General features: G+C 65.3%; 1 protein-coding gene across 3 annotated transcripts; it reads left to right on the top strand.

The window, feature by feature from the left end:
- The first annotated feature begins 1,611 nt into the window (after positions 1 to 1,611).
- DVL1 (dishevelled segment polarity protein 1) lies at positions 1,612 to 14,347 on the top strand. 3 transcript variants are annotated; one of them, XM_033113734.1, is made up of 16 exons: positions 1,612 to 1,856; positions 7,070 to 7,139; positions 7,325 to 7,446; positions 7,711 to 7,814; positions 8,050 to 8,188; positions 9,447 to 9,540; positions 9,644 to 9,713; positions 9,818 to 9,957; positions 10,032 to 10,108; positions 10,180 to 10,247; positions 10,386 to 10,538; positions 11,117 to 11,248; positions 11,327 to 11,494; positions 11,576 to 11,782; positions 12,452 to 12,490; positions 13,012 to 13,148. In XM_033113734.1, the coding sequence occupies exons 1-15, from the start codon at positions 1,687 to 1,689 to the stop codon at positions 12,460 to 12,462; spliced, it is 1,725 nt and encodes a 574-aa protein (XP_032969625.1). In that variant the 5' UTR covers positions 1,612 to 1,686; the 3' UTR covers positions 12,463 to 12,490; positions 13,012 to 13,148. The 3 variants fall into 3 exon arrangements, with proteins under 3 accessions (XP_032969625.1, XP_032969624.1, XP_032969623.1); XM_033113733.1 differs by lacking the exon at positions 12,452 to 12,490 and having other exon boundaries at positions 10,386 to 10,463; positions 13,012 to 14,347; XM_033113732.1 differs by lacking the exon at positions 12,452 to 12,490 and having other exon boundaries at positions 13,012 to 14,347.
- Positions 14,348 to 14,453: the final 106 nt, after the last annotated feature.

Here is a 14,453-nt window from a genome sequence, read left to right as displayed (position 1 = left end):
CAGCAGAGAGCCGTGGTGGACCCTCCGTCTAAGGCTGCCCTGCCTGGCTTCCTCAGATTACCTCCGGGCAAACCGAGACCTAAGGGAGAAGGCCCAGGCTTTGCAGAATGGGTGCCAACCTCACAGAGCCCTGTCCGCTCTCCCCATCAGAGCCTAGGGGAATGGAGGGCAGGACCCCTGGCCTAGGCTGGCCTGGGGTTGGTCCCCAGCCTGGGCTCAGGGACTTAGGTCCAAACTTTGGATCCTCCAGTCACTGGTGGACTGGTGGGGTCTTTTCCTGCGGTGGCCCACTGCCTGAGGATGGTCATGACCAGGCATAGGGGCGAGTCCCAGGCTCCAGCCATCTTCAAGGTGGGTGCTGGGAAAGGGTCACAGGGCATCACAACCCCCCATCCCCATCACCTCGGGTCCCATCCTAGGGACGCTCCTCTTGTCACTCGCCAGCGTAGGACTCCCTCTGGTGGCCTCCAGTCTTCCTCTTGGGGTAAGGGGGAGGGAGAGCCACTCACCCCAGTGGAGGGCTTGACCCTTCACAGCCTGAAGGGCGTGGCTTCAGATCTCTCTCGACCCATGGAGGATCCCAGGCTGATTTGATTGACAGCGGCCGGGGAAGAAAAAAATGCCATTACCTGCTACCTGAAGCACCATGCCTGGGCACCTCTGTGCACACGTACCCGCACACAGCTGTGTGCTGACCCCTGTTATCTTGGCATCACATACACCCGCACTCCCCACTCCACCGCCCATTCACTTGGCCCGTGTTTCTCTGAGCCCCCGTGGGTCCCAGCAGAGGGCGCGCGATGTCGGAGCTGGCGCGGGGGCGCAAAGCGACCAGGTGTCCTCGGATCCGGGAGGCGACACAGTGTCCTCAGCTTCCTCCGAGGCCCCCTGCAGCCCGATGATGTGACCAGGAAGCTGCGACTAGGAAGCCTCCGGCCTCTGAGCACCCACAGACCCGGGAGCCCTTGCGAGGGGGTGGAGGGCCGGAACCCCGCCGAACCACACTCCCTGGAGGGCTCCCGGCGGGGCGGGGCGGGGGCCGGGGGGGTTCCCTTCTGACAGCTGGGGGCGCGAAGTGCAGGTGGGTCTCCACCCAACTCCCCGGGGGGCGCACCCCTGTCCGTCCAACAGCCCAGCGGGGCTGCGGCCCGCGAGTGTTGTGGGCGCCCCCGAACGCCCCGCCGCGGGGCTCGGGACTCAGGGAAAGCGCGCTGGGGGGCCGCGCGCGGGTGCACGCACCTTCGTCCCGTGCACCGTGGTCCCACCCCCCACGCACGCCCCGCCCCCCGCGCTTGCGCAGCCCCGCCCCGAGCCGCAGGCGGCCCGGTGACGTCAGGCGCCGCTGAGCTCTCGGGCGCCCCCCGCGGGCCGCGCGCTTAGCCGGGCGCCGGGCGGTCCCTGGAACTGCGCGGCCCGAGGGGGGCGGCAGGGCGCACGGACGCGGCCGGGCCTCGCGCGCTCCCTGCCTGCGTCCCGGGCCAGGGGCGGATGGGCGGCCGCGGGCCGCGGGTGAGCAGCCGGAGCGCGCGCAGAGCCGGGGGCGGCGGGGCGGGCGGGGCCGGGGTGGCCGGGCCGGGAGCGGCAGGCGGGCGGGGCGCAGGCCAGCGGCGGGGAGGCGCCCGCGTCCGAGCCCCGGGCCGGGCCTGAGCGCCGCGCAGGCCCCGCGCCCGCCGCCGTCGCCGCGCCATGGCGGAGACCAAGATCATCTATCACATGGACGAGGAGGAGACGCCGTACCTGGTCAAGCTGCCCGTGGCGCCCGAGCGCGTCACGCTGGCCGACTTCAAGAACGTGCTCAGCAACCGGCCGGTGCACGCCTACAAATTCTTCTTCAAGTCCATGGACCAGGACTTCGGGTCAGTGGGCCGCGCGCGGGGTCCGCACTTGTCTGCGCACGGACAGGGCTTTAGGGATCCTGGGGCTGCGAACCGGGACGTACCTTCGCGCCCTGCTGTGGTGTGTGTCCACCTGTCTGCGCGCTGAGCTGGGGACGCATGGGCCCAGACTGCCCCCAGCAGCCTGAGAGCTAGGGACGGTCGTCTGGCGAGTGTCCTGGCGTCTCTGCCCACCCTGGGCCTGGTCCTATGTGCCTGAGTGTGTGTAACCGGCGGGTCAAGGTCTGTGTCCCAGAGCCTCCCTGCAGTCCCACCTTGGCATCTTTCAGACTCAGGGCCCTGCTCCTTCCTGTGGAGGTCAGGTGCTTAAGGCTGACCTGGAGGGCTTGTGATTTATGGGGACTGGAGCCAGAGGTGTGTCACTGGGGAAGGGCTGGGGCTGGACTCCCAGCCACCCAGTGGGTACCCTAGTTAGCATGGGGGAAAAGAGGAAATGAGGTGATTTAGGACAGGGGCACAGACCTGTCTGCTGGGATCTGCAGAAGTTTCTGGAAGCTCAGGAAGCCTTCCGGCCCTCTCCAGTGTACTGCGGATAGGGCAGAGGTCAAGGGTCACTCTGCCAACCCCTGCCCTGGGGCTGCTTGCCTTTAGGCCTCTGTTCCTGCCAGGCCACACAGCACTTGGAGCAGCGTCGGGGTCAGCATCCCTGGGTCTGCTGTCTGCCTGCCTCGGTGGCTGTCTGCTCAGGGGACTTCCCACTTGCACTGGGCTGGGCCTCGGGGACTGTGAGCACCAGAGCTGGAGGCCGCTCTCTGCTCCAGGCCTGACCCAGCGCAGCCACCGGTAACCTGAGTCCCAGGCTCTGCAGTGCTGGGGAGGGGGCGCCCGAGGGCCCAGCAGGTGTGCCTGGCTGCCGTCAGGCGGGTAGGCAGCCGTCAGGCGGGTAGGCAGCCGTGCCCTTGTGTGTGGCTGCGTCTTGGGACTTTGACATTGAGGCCATTTCCTGGATTCTGTGGTTTGCATGGGCACTGGGTGGCCCAGGTCAGGTCTGGCTGGTGCTACTCTGCAACTCTCAGGGACCCGAGGGACATTTGGACGACTGAACTCTCTTGGGCCCCCCCTCCCCAAGGAGAGGCAGAGGGGAGGGTGTGTCCCTGGCAGGCTGGGAAGGCTGGACTCCCCTCCCCCTCCCTGCCCTGCCTGCTGGCCTTCCTGCTGGGCTCTGAAGGTGGGGCCCTGTTGGGGGGGGGGGTCTGGTCCAGCCTCCCTGCCCTCCTGGGCAGTCTCACGAAGTCCCTGCTCCTCTGGGTCTGGGTTGCTTTGACTGTGATTATTGGCTGTGTGAAAGGGGACTTTCGTTTTTAACTTAGCTTATTATTTTAACAAAAGTTACCAAAGTCACACATGCTGTCTGTCACAAACCGAAGCCAGCAGGGTGCTTGTGTCTGTGTCCCAGAGCCTCCCTGCAGTCCCACCTTGGCATATTTCAGATTCAGGGCCCTGCTCCTTCCTATGGAGGTCCCCTAGACCCCCAGCTTGCTGCCCTCAGAACATGCTCTGGTGCATCCCAAGAGGCCTGCTGCTTCTCTGGTGCCTGCTAGCCACTGTGGGTTGCCCACGAGCTGCAGAGACCCCCACCCACATGCACTCCCAGCGGAGGCTGTGCCTATTGGTGGATTTGTAGGGCCTGTGAGTGTTCTGGCCAAGGAGGCAGGTGGACAGGCCAGTGTGAGTCTTGGAACAGGCCTAGAGTTCTTTAGACTTTCTGGAAATGGCTGGGATGTGGGAGGGAATAGCACTGGGTGGGAGGCAGTGGGCAGCTGTGAGGTCCAGGTGGGCCAGCACAGGGGATGGATTGGGGTGACGTTGGAAGGCGCAGTCACCCCAAGTCACAGAATGGGGGAGGTTTACCTTGTTTTCTCCCTGGATCTCTGGCTGGTGGCCGGGTTGCCTCAGGAACGGGAGGACCCCCACAGCTGCCTCCTTTCTCTCCTCGCCTGAGATCTGTCTGCAGAGCTCCAAGTTCTAAATCCCAGAGTCATTTATTCAGTGGGATAAACCCCTTCTGGGAGGTGTGACCCATTACTCATACTTATTGCAAAGGACACCTAGGGGCCTTGTGGACGGAGTGGAGGTGGGGGGAGGGAGGGCAGCTCCCGCTGGACTGGAGCAGTGCCCCCCACCCCATGACAGTGTGGCCTCAGATCAGGGGCTGTGAGCCTGGGCCTCTTGCTCTGGCCACCCCCACCCCACTGTGGGCTGTGCCCTGAGCTGCCTGAGCTTCTGTTCCTGACCACAGCTGACCACCTGGTAAGGGAAGCAGGAGTCTGCGGTGGGGCCACGTGTGCTGGACCAGGACCCACTCCCCACCAGTGTCTTTGGCCAAGTGGGTAGAGGGTCCTGTGCCCCCCTTTTCCCATGCAGGTCATGGCTGTTCTGACCCAGCAAAGCTGGGCAGGGTCTCTGGGCCTATGCTGGGCTGGCCCTGAGCTGCGAGTGTGTGTTTGGTGAGTGGTGGTATAGGGAGGGACCTGAGCCCAGTTCATGGGCTGTGAGGTGGAAGGTGAGGGTGTTGGGCTCACCGCTCCCTCTCCCAGGGCTGCCGGGCTGGCCTTGGCACTTAGCTCTCCTGGCCGTGGCCCAGACCACTCCATCTCTGGGCCACATGGCTTGTGGGCCCTGGCTGGTGCGGTGCGGGGATTGCGAGGCAGGGGGTGGGCGCTTGGCCTGGCTGAGTCTCCCTCTGCCTTCCGCAGCTGTGCCATCTGGGGTCAGTGGCCCCCGGAAGTGTTGGTCACCCCCCAGAGCTGTGGCAGGGTGTGGAGGACTGAGCCCCCCTTGTCCTGGAGCCTGCAGCGTCTGAGCCTGGGGAGGGCTCTTTGAGGAATTGGGGGACAGCCCTTTTTCCCCTGTTGTGTGCCAGCTCTCTCTGCCAACTCCCTGTTGTGTGGTGGTGGGGGGGTACCCTCTGCCTCTGGGCACACACTTAGGGCCGTCCCACGGAGAAGGACTGGCTGTGGAGTGCTGTGGCCGTGGGAGCCCCTCGGTCCTCCTGGGCCCTGGGCTGTGCTCAGCTCCAAGGGCCCTGCTTGCAGCAGATTCCTCACCAGGGCGAGTCTGCGGGGGTGGTAGGCGGGGCGGGGCGGCCACAAGTCTGAGGTTAAGTGGGATCTTGCCAGGAATTCTGAGGTCGGGGCAAGATGCCACCAGAGGTGCCTGGGTGGCCTTCTCCGAGGGTCAGTGGAGACTGCTCCCGAGGTCTGCTCTCCCACCCGGTGAGGCCGGCCCAGGAGGCAGCCTCAGAGTGGCTAGGAGGAGTTCCCCCCGACCCCCAAGCCGACCTTGTCCCTCCCCCAGGCTTCTAGGCCAAAAGTGGGCAGCGTCTTGCATCCCACGGAGAGCCTATGCCCTTATCCTGGGGCTCTGGCACCTGTCCCTGCGTCCCCTCTGTCCTGGCCTCGCGGGGCTGGGCCTGTGGTGCCCCCCGCGCCCCACCCGCAGTGGAAGACAGCATGCTCTGTTGTGTGCTGTGGGACGCAGGCTCCTCAGGCTGGGGGGAGGGGCCGGGGAAGCAGGACCTCTGGGGACTGCCTGGGGGGCTCAGCGGCCTCAGGCAGCCCTGGGTGATGGGTCGTCTTCAGGCCTTGGCTGGGTGAAAGCAGGGGCTAGCCTGGGGAGCCAGGCAGGCCCTGCAGCATGGGAGTTCGGGATGCTCTTCTGGCCCCCTGTGTGTGAGTCTGAAAGGACGGGAGCTTGGATGTGGAAGGGAGGCCTCAGGTGGGGCCATCTGGGCTGTGTGGGGACCAGGGCCCTCCTGGGTCTCTGTGGCTGCCATCACGCAGAGATGGTGCTCTCAGCCCACTGACCCCCTGTCTGTCAGCTGCAGCGGGCAGAGTCCCAGGTGTCCCCCGCCACCTCAGGTCCTCTGTGGTGACAACCTCGCGTGTCCTTGGCCGAGTTCTGGATGGGGTCACGGCCTGCCCTGGAAGCTCAGCTCTGCAGAGCTGTAGTGTGGATATGGGGTCTGCCCCTCACAGGGGAGCAGGGGTCCAGAGAGGCGACCTTTTCTGCCAGTGGGGGTGTCCACCTTATTGGTGCATGTGGGGCTGGCCCTGGGAGGTGTCTAAGGGACTGCCGCAGGAGCCTGGCAGGGGTCCTCTCCCCCAGGCTGGCCCTGTCTCTTCCATCCACTCTGGGGCCCCCTCCAGAAGACTGGGTGAACTGAGGCCTTGCTCCCTGGCTGGGAGTGTGGGGTGCTGGCCAAACTGAGGCTGCTTCCTTCCTGGTCTTCTGCCTCCCGTTTCTCCGCTGGCCCAAGTCTCAGGCTTGGAAATCCCCCTGTGCTGGGCAGGGCTGGGCTCCAGGGAGCACGGTGTCACGGTCCCCTCCCGCTGCAGCCTCCAGCCCAGCCTGCCCTTCTCCCTGGGCCTCCAGGAGGCCGCAGAGACACAGCCCCTCCACAGCTGCTCCTGTGAGCTGTGCTGGGTGCTTACCCCTGCCTTTGAACCTGAAACCTGGACCCCCACAGCTGTTTCTGACCCCAGGGTCGTCAGTCTGCTTCTCAGTCAGGGAGCCTGGCCCCGTGCATCCTGCCTTCCCTACCCCGCACGCCCACCTGACCAGGGCAGCTTTAAAAACCTGGGCTGTGCTGGGCAGTGACCTCCGGGGCTAACTTCTCAGGGGGCCCAGCTGTCCTCCCAGGTCTTGAGTTGAGCTGGTACAGCCCGTGGGGGTCTGCTTGTCTCCCTGGCTGGGCAGGTGGCCTGCCCTCAGAGTGTGTGTGTGTGTGTGTGTGTGTGTGTGTGTGTGTGTGTGTGTGCATGCATGCGTGTGCTGTCCATCTTGGCCTGCCTGTGTCAATGGGGTCTGACAGCCCTCGCATCTATGCTCAGGCCTGCTCTGGGTCAGGGGTGGCGCAGAGCCGGACACAGCCACCTCCCACGGATCCACCCTGTGGGGCACACAGCACACAGCAAGGGTGCTACAGGCAGTGACACCCCAGTGCTGGAGGGTCGGGGGTCTGGACCCCCTCGACGGGCCCTCAGGAGGATGCTGAGGGTCCCCAGGAAGAGAATGTGCTGGGCAGGGGCATGCACACAGACTGACTTCTGGGCATGTGGCCGGGTGCCCTGGTGTGGCACACACCTTGCACAAGGGTTGGGGGCTTATCTCCAGAGCCCACTGGTGGGAGTGGGCCGCAGTGCGGGTGGTCTCATGGTGGTGTCTGCCTGCAGGGTGGTGAAGGAGGAGATCTCAGCTGATAATGCCAGGCTGCCCTGCTTCAACGGCCGCGTGGTCTCCTGGGTGAGTCTGTGGGACATTGGCACAGGGCGCTCGGCCAGGGTGGGGATGGTTTCAGAGTTGCAGGGGGGCGGGCTCAGGTGAGCTGGGTGTGAGTGGGAGGGGGCTGGTCACCTGAGCCCTGGGCGCCCTGCGAGGGGTGGCCTAGAGGCTGCTGGGCATCACTGAGCCATCGTTCTCCTCCGCAGCTGGTCCTGGCTGAGGGTGCACACTCAGACGCAGGGTCTCAGGCCACTGACGGCCACACAGACCTGCCCCCACCACTTGAGCGGATGGGCGGCATTGGGGACTCCCGGCCCCCCTCTTTCCAGTAAGAACTCAGGGGGACTGAGCCCGGTGGTCCTGAGGGGCCCCTGCCAAGACCTGTTGGGGGGTTGGGCAGCTGAGCAGGAAATCATCATGGTCAGTAGATACTGGTCAGCAGAGAGGGCGGGCCGAGAGGCCCAGACTAGACGGGGGTGGAAGAGGGCCTCTGCAGAGTCAGGGTACACCAGGCAAGGGGAGGGGAGGGACTGAGAGGGCATCCTAGGCATTGGGGGGCTGGCCTGCCCAACCCCCCTTTTCGTCGGAACAGCCCAAATGTGGCCAGCAGCCGTGACGGGATGGACAACGAGACTGGCACGGAGTCCACAGTCAGCCACCGGCGGGAGCGAGCCCGGCGCCGGAACCGTGAGGAGGGTGAGAGGCCACGCCCCAGACCCCCGGGCCCCACGGCTGATCCTGAGTTACTGCCTCAGCCCAGTGGGGGTCTCTGGGGAGCAGTCCCAGGCCCAACTTCTTGGACCCCAGTGACCCCCAGCAACCCCACGGTCACCCTACCAGCGCCCAGGCCAACAGGTGCTTGAGGATGCACAAGCCACCCATGACCTCCAGGGAACCCCAGGGTTGACTCCTCTCCCTGCTGTCCCCACAGCTGCCCGGACCAATGGGCACCCGAGGGGGGACCGGCGTAGGGACCTGGGGCTGCCTCCTGACAGTGCATCCACCGTGCTGAGCAGTGAACTTGAGTCTAGCAGCTTCATTGACTCGGATGAGGACGACAACACGAGCCGGTGTGTGTGCATGGGTGTGAGCAAGCTGGCATGTGGGCATGTGTGAGCAAGCTGGCACGTGGGCGTGGGTGAGCAAGCTGGCATGTGGACATGGGTGAGCAAGCTGGCATGTGGGTGTGGGTGAGCAAGCTGGCATGTGGGTGAGCAAGTGGGTATGTGGGTGTGCAAGTGGGTATGTGGGCGTGGGTGTGAGCAAGCTGGCGTGTGGGTGTGGGTGTGAGCAAGCTGGCGTGTGGGCGTGGGTGTGCAAGTGGGCGTGGGTGTGCAAGCTGGCGTGTGGGCGTGGGTGTGAGCAAGCTGGCATGTGGGCGTGGGTGTAAGCAACTGGCATGTGGGTGTGCAAGTGGGTATGTGGGCAAGAGTGCAAGCTGGCATGTGGGCGTGGGTGTGAGCAAGCTGGCATGTGGGCATGGGAGTGTGCAAGTGGGTATGTGGGCATGGGTGTGTATGTGTGGGTGTGCAAGCTGGCATGTGGGCGTGAGTGTGCAAGCTGGCATATGGGCGTGGGTGTGAGCAAGCTGGCATGTGGGCGTGGGTGTGTGCAAGTGGGTATGTGGGTGTGCAAGCTTGCATGTGGGCTTGTGTGTGCAAGTGGGTATGTGGGCGTGTGTGCAAGCTAGTATGTGGGCTTGTGTGTGCAAGTGGGTATGTGGGCGTGTGTGTGCAAGCTAGTATGTGGGCATGTGTGTGCAAGTGGGTATGTAGACGTGGTTATGTGTATGTCCTGGGTGCGCGTGTGTGAACAGATGTGCATGTACACAGGGTGGGGCAAGTGTGCATATGTGCATAGGTGTGTACTAGTGTATGCACAGGTATGTGCAGGTGTGACAGATGTGTGCGTACGAGGGCGTGCATGTACAGGTGTGTGTGCATGTTGTGTGGTGTGCACAGGTGCATGTGCCTGTTCGTGTGCATGCTGTGCACACGAGTGTGTGCTAGCGCAGCTGCCGTGCTGGCTTACCTGGGGTTTGTGTCCATGTTTGCCTGAGAGTAGTGACCCATCCCCCCACCCCCATAGGTGGGGGTTTGCTGCGTGTCAGGTGTGCGGGGTGGTGTGTGTGCACAACCAGGAGCATAACCTCGTCCTGAGCAAACTGCCCAGGCCCCCCCGCCTCCCCTCCCCCCCTTCCGCAGCACCTCGGGTACCCGCCCCGTTTCCCCCAGTGTCCTGATTCTGTGAAGGGGGTGAGGGTGCCTGTTCTCTCGCCTCGCCTCGGCCCTGCAGCTTCACGCCTGTCCCCCGATTCCTTGTCCCCAGGCTGAGCAGCTCTACCGAGCAAAGCACCTCCTCCCGGCTCATCCGGAAGCACAAGCGGCGGCGGCGGAAGCAGCGCATGCGGCACACGGACCGCGTAGGTAGCGGTAGCGGCCGCGCGTGGGTGGGGTCTGCGCTTCTGCCCGCCCGCCCGCGCGCCCGCGCCTTCCTGAAGCTTCTCACCTGGCGGCCCTCCACAGGCCTCGTCCTTCAGCAGCATCACGGACTCCACTATGTCCTTGAACATTATCACTGTCACCCTCAACATGGGTGAGGCTCCAGCGGGGTCGCTGGGGGGGGCGGGCCCTGGTAGGGTGGGGGGGGCCCTTCCTGGGGGGGGCATGGGTGGGGCTGCTCACCGCACCCCCCAACAGAGAGGCACCACTTCCTGGGCATCAGTATCGTGGGGCAGAGCAACGACCGCGGGGACGGTGGCATCTACATTGGCTCCATCATGAAAGGCGGGGCTGTGGCTGCCGATGGCCGCATCGAGCCAGGGGACATGCTGCTGCAGGTTCGGGCCTGGGGAGCCCCTGGGGGGCGGCGAGGTCAGCACCCGCCCGCCATGCTGAAGCCCTCCTCTCACAGGTGAACGATGTCAACTTTGAGAACATGAGCAACGACGACGCAGTGCGGGTGCTGCGGGAGATTGTGTCCCAGACAGGGTGAGGCATGGGGGGCCGGGGGCGGGCCCATGGGGCCTCACCCGTGTGACCTGCCCCTTCCCACCTTGCAGGCCCATCAGCCTCACCGTGGCCAAGTGCTGGGACCCGACCCCCCGGAGCTACTTCACTGTCCCAAGGGGTGAGTGACCCCATGGGCTGATGGGTGGGGGATGGGGGCCCCCAGCCCAGCTGAAGGGCTTCTCTCCTCTGTGCCCTGTGCTCTGCTTCCTCTCCCACCATCTGTCCGTCCATCTGTTGCCACGTGGTGGCCGCCCAGCTGACCCGGTTCGGCCCATTGACCCTGCCGCCTGGCTGTCGCACACCGCGGCGCTGACCGGAGCCCTGCCCCGCTACGGTACGAGCCCCTGCTCCAGCGCCGTCACACGCACCAGCTCCTCCTCACTAACCAGCTCTGTGCCCGGCGCTCCACGTAAGTGGCAGCTCGTGAGTTTAGGGAACTGAGGCACCAAGGCCCAGGACAGCCCGACGGGCCCACCCGGTAGGGTCCCACTCGAGGGCCATCCCAGCCTCAGGGCTCGTGCTGCTGCCAGGCCCATGTGTGCAGACGCAGTGCCGACAAAGTGCTCATTTCCTGTGTGGTGGGGGTGGAAGATGCCTGGGGGGCTGGCCAGCCCTGGGGTCCCTGCCCGGGACTCTGCTGTGCCAGGAGTGGGGAGAAGCAGGTGCATGCAGGGGGCCCTCACCCTGCTTGGCTGCCGCTAACATGACTAACAGCCCAGCTGGTTGGGGCAGGGAGGGGAAGAGGCTGACCTCACAGGCTCAGGGCCGTGGGTGGGGCAGCCTCACCGTGGTTTGGGCCCAAGGTCCGGTTGGGGAAGGAGACCAATGTCACCCTCTCCCCCCTGCCCCCCCCCGACCCCCCAGCCCTGGGTTCCCTCGGGTGGTGGACAGGCTGCAGTCACCGGCCTCTAGGGGGTGTCACAGGCAGGCAGGTGGCTTCCTGGAGCCCTCCTCCCACGCCGGCTGAGGCGGGGCTGTGCCTTGCAGAGCTGGAGGAGGCGGCGCTGACGGTGAAGAGTGACATGGGTGTCGTGGTTCGGGCCATGCAGCTGCCGGACTCTGGCCTGGAGATTCGTGACCGCATGTGGCTGAAGATCACCATTGCCAACGCCGTCATCGGTGTGTGCCTGCTGAGCGCAGGCTGGGGGGCGGGCGGCGGCTGTGGTGGCTCTGGGCCTGACACGTGCCTCCGGCCAGGGGCCGACGTGGTGGACTGGCTGTACACCCACGTGGACGGCTTCAAGGAGCGGCGGGAGGCACGCAAGTACGCTAGCAGCATGCTGAAGCGGGGTTTCCTGCGGCACACGGTGAACAAGGTCACCTTCTCCGAGCAGTGCTACTACGTCTTTGGGGACCTGTGCAGCAGTGAGTTGGGGGCTGCAGGGTGGGGCCCCGGGTGGGCCATTTGCCCTCCCCTCACCCTCACCCGCCCTCCCCTTCTGCCAGATCTTGCAGCCTTGAACCTTAACAGCGGTTCCAGCGGGGCCTCGGATCAGGACACGCTGGCCCCACTGCCCCACCCGGCCGCCCCCTGGGCCCTGGGCCAGGGCTACCCCTACCAGTACGCAGGGCCCCCGCCCTGCTTCCCGCCCGCGTACCAGGACCCCGGCTTCAGCTACGGCAGCGGCAGTGCTGGCAGTCAGCAGAGTGAAGGTGAGAGCCCGTGATGCCCAGCCCCGCCGTCCCCTCCGCCTGGCTCTGCCCTGTGTGCCACCCCCTCCCCCCCCACCCTGTGCACTCCCGCCTGCTCTGTGCTCAGGCCCTGGGTGGCTGCCTTTGGAAGGGGTGAGTGGTTGAGGGGATGGGGAGAAGGAACGTGGAGGCTGTGGTAGTTGTGGGGAGCTGATGTCCCCGGCATGGCAGAGGCAGGAGACCAGGAGATGATGTGGGGAAGGGCAGTGCAGTGGTCCGGTGAGGGTGCGGCAGAGGGGCCCCAGGATACAGTGGTCGGACAGCTTCGCCCTGGCACCTGCAGCCCGGCAGGGAGCCAGGGGAGGACAGCTTCACACACGACCACATCCCCACACTGGGATGTGTGGGGAGCTGAGGGGAGAGCCCGGGGGGCTCCCTGAGGAGAAGCCCTGGCCCAAGGCTGAGTGGGGCTCAGTGAGAATAGTGGGCGAGTGCCCACAGGGTCTAGGGACAGGTCAGGCACTGGCCCAGTGGACCTGGGCAGGAGAGCGGGTCGGAGGGCAGCGGTGCCCAAGGGGAAGCTGTGTGGGGCGCCTGTGGAGCCTGGACAGGCCCAGCTGGTGGCGGGCAAGGGTGCTGGGCTGGACCTGCTGTGTAACTCATGCTATCCCTTGCTTTGTGCTGAGCAAGCCTTAGACTGAAGGACTAGCGGAATGGACCTCGGGGCCGGTAAGCCAGGGTCCTGCCCGGTGTCCCTCTCGGCATGTCCCCAGTCAGCCAGCGTCCTCGGGTTCCCAACGCTTCCTGAGAACCCAGGACAGGGCTGAGCCGAGTGGTTGGCCAGGGCCCTGGGGTCCAATGGAAGGTGGGTCTTTGGGTGGGGTCCCAGGATGGCCGACGGGAGTGCCGGCACACAGGCCCTTCATGGGTTCCTGTTTCTCAGCTGCGAGACCAGGCCCTTGATGTGGGCGTTGGTGTGAGGTGTGGGGGCATCGTGCTGGCTCCGAGCGTCCCCGCCTGCCTGCCACTGTCCCCCAGCCCCGCCTCCCCCCGCCCCCGCCTGCTGCAGCTGCTCCTGCGTGTCTCGGAGGGCCAGCCCTGCCCTCGTGTCTGCATGGCTGCCCCCTCCCACCCCCAGCCCGGCTCGGGACACCAGGTTCTGCCCGTGTGCCCTGGCAGTGGTCAGTTGTCCTGGAGGAGGCAAGGCCAGGCACTGACCATCTATTCCTCTCTCCCCTTCTCCACCCCAGGAAGCAAAAGCAGCGGGTCCACCCGGAGTGCAGGCGGGAGCAGCCGGCGCGCCCTGGGCCGAGAGGAGCGTCGGGGGGTTGGGGCTGGGGGCAGTGGCAGCGAGTCGGACCACATAGCCCCAAGCAGAGCAGGTGGCAGCAGCTGGCGGGAGCGTCCGGCTAGCCAGCTGAGCCGTGGCAGCAGCCCACATAGCCAGGCCTCGGCCGCCGCCCCGGGACTCCCCCCACTGCACCCCCTGACGAAGGCGTACTCAGTGGTGGGTGGGCCACCTGGGGGGCCTCCTGTCCGGGAGCTGGCCGCTGTCCCCCCAGAGCTGACAGGTAGCCGCCAGTCCTTCCAGAAGGCCATGGGGAACCCATGTGAGTTCTTTGTGGACATCATGTGACTGAGGAGAGCGTGCCTTTAGCCCCGCCGGGCCGTGGGAGAGCTGGTGGTCCTGTCACTCCCACAGGAGGGCACTTGCCTTAGCGGTGGCCGTCCTGGGTCAGCCTGTGCTTCCATGTGCACAAGGGGCCGTACGTGGGGTCCAGGGCTGGACAGCGTGGGAGCAGGCTGGAGGGGAGGGCTGAGGGCAGCCCAGACCACCCTGGCCTGGGCTCAGCAGCCTGTTCGCTCCTGGCAGAGAAGCTGTGTCCACGCAGACCCTATGAGGGTGCTTCTGTCTCTGCTCACACAGGTCTGACCTGTCTCCTGTGGCGTGCGCCTCAGGGACCCCCAATCACCACAGAGCTGTACACAGGGCCCCAGACCAAGCTGAGAGGTGGCTGCTGGGCCTGGGTCCCACTTGTCACCCAGTTCTAAGGCCCCACCCATCGTGCCCAGACTGGGCTTCTCGGGGGTGGAATCGGGGCCCCTGGACTCCTCCGTAGCTTCCCATGGTAGGGGTATAATTTATTTATTTATTGCTTGGCCTGTGTCCTCTGGAGGAGGTAGTAGCCAAGTCAGCCTCCAAACACACACCTGGCTGGAGCAGTTTGCATGTCCCCCCACCGCTGGGTCTGAGTGAGTGCAGGGACAGTTTGTATGTGCAGGTGTGTGGGAAGGTCCATGAGGTGGAGACGGGAGTGTTTCAGCCAGCGGGAGGGGTGGCACACGACCCTGAGGGGTGAAGGCACAGATGCAGACAGCTGCTACAGGGGCGGTCTGGGGGAGAGGGGCGGCCAGCCCGCCCTTCCTTGCTGCCCACCTGCACACGCCGCTTCCTTCCCAGTGTCTGGCCTGCACATGTCTGCGCTGTAGATACTGGATCAAGTCAGAGTATCGTCTGGATAGTTAATAGAGCTGCTTCTGTGGAAATGCTATTTTAAACACTAAAAAGCATTTAATTTTATGGGACCAACGTGTGGCCTGTATCTCTTTTCTCCTGCCCGGCTGCCTGAGGAGATTGGGACGTGGGGGCCATCCAGCTTTTCCACGGTCTGGCCAGGTGCTGTCCTCTGGG

The sequence above is a fragment of the Rhinolophus ferrumequinum genome, chromosome 9 (genome assembly GCF_004115265.2).
Source record: "Rhinolophus ferrumequinum isolate MPI-CBG mRhiFer1 chromosome 9, mRhiFer1_v1.p, whole genome shotgun sequence".
NCBI classification, from domain to species: Eukaryota; Metazoa; Chordata; class Mammalia; order Chiroptera; family Rhinolophidae; genus Rhinolophus; species Rhinolophus ferrumequinum.
This window is presented reverse-complemented; position numbering and strand designations above follow the sequence as displayed.

What these genes read in the sequence shown, in the direction of transcription:
- DVL1 (XM_033113732.1), top strand. Translation starts at nt 1,687, where the DNA reads ATGGCGGAGACCAAGATCATCTATCACATGGACGAGGAGGAGACGCCG. An exon ending in ACGGCCGCGTGGTCTCCTGG is followed by an intron (nt 7,140 to 7,324) that starts GTGAGTCTGTGG and finishes TCTCCTCCGCAG; the next exon opens with CTGGTCCTGGCTGAGGGTGC. An exon ending in CAGGGGACATGCTGCTGCAG is followed by an intron (nt 9,958 to 10,031) that starts GTTCGGGCCTGG and finishes CTCCTCTCACAG; the next exon opens with GTGAACGATGTCAACTTTGA.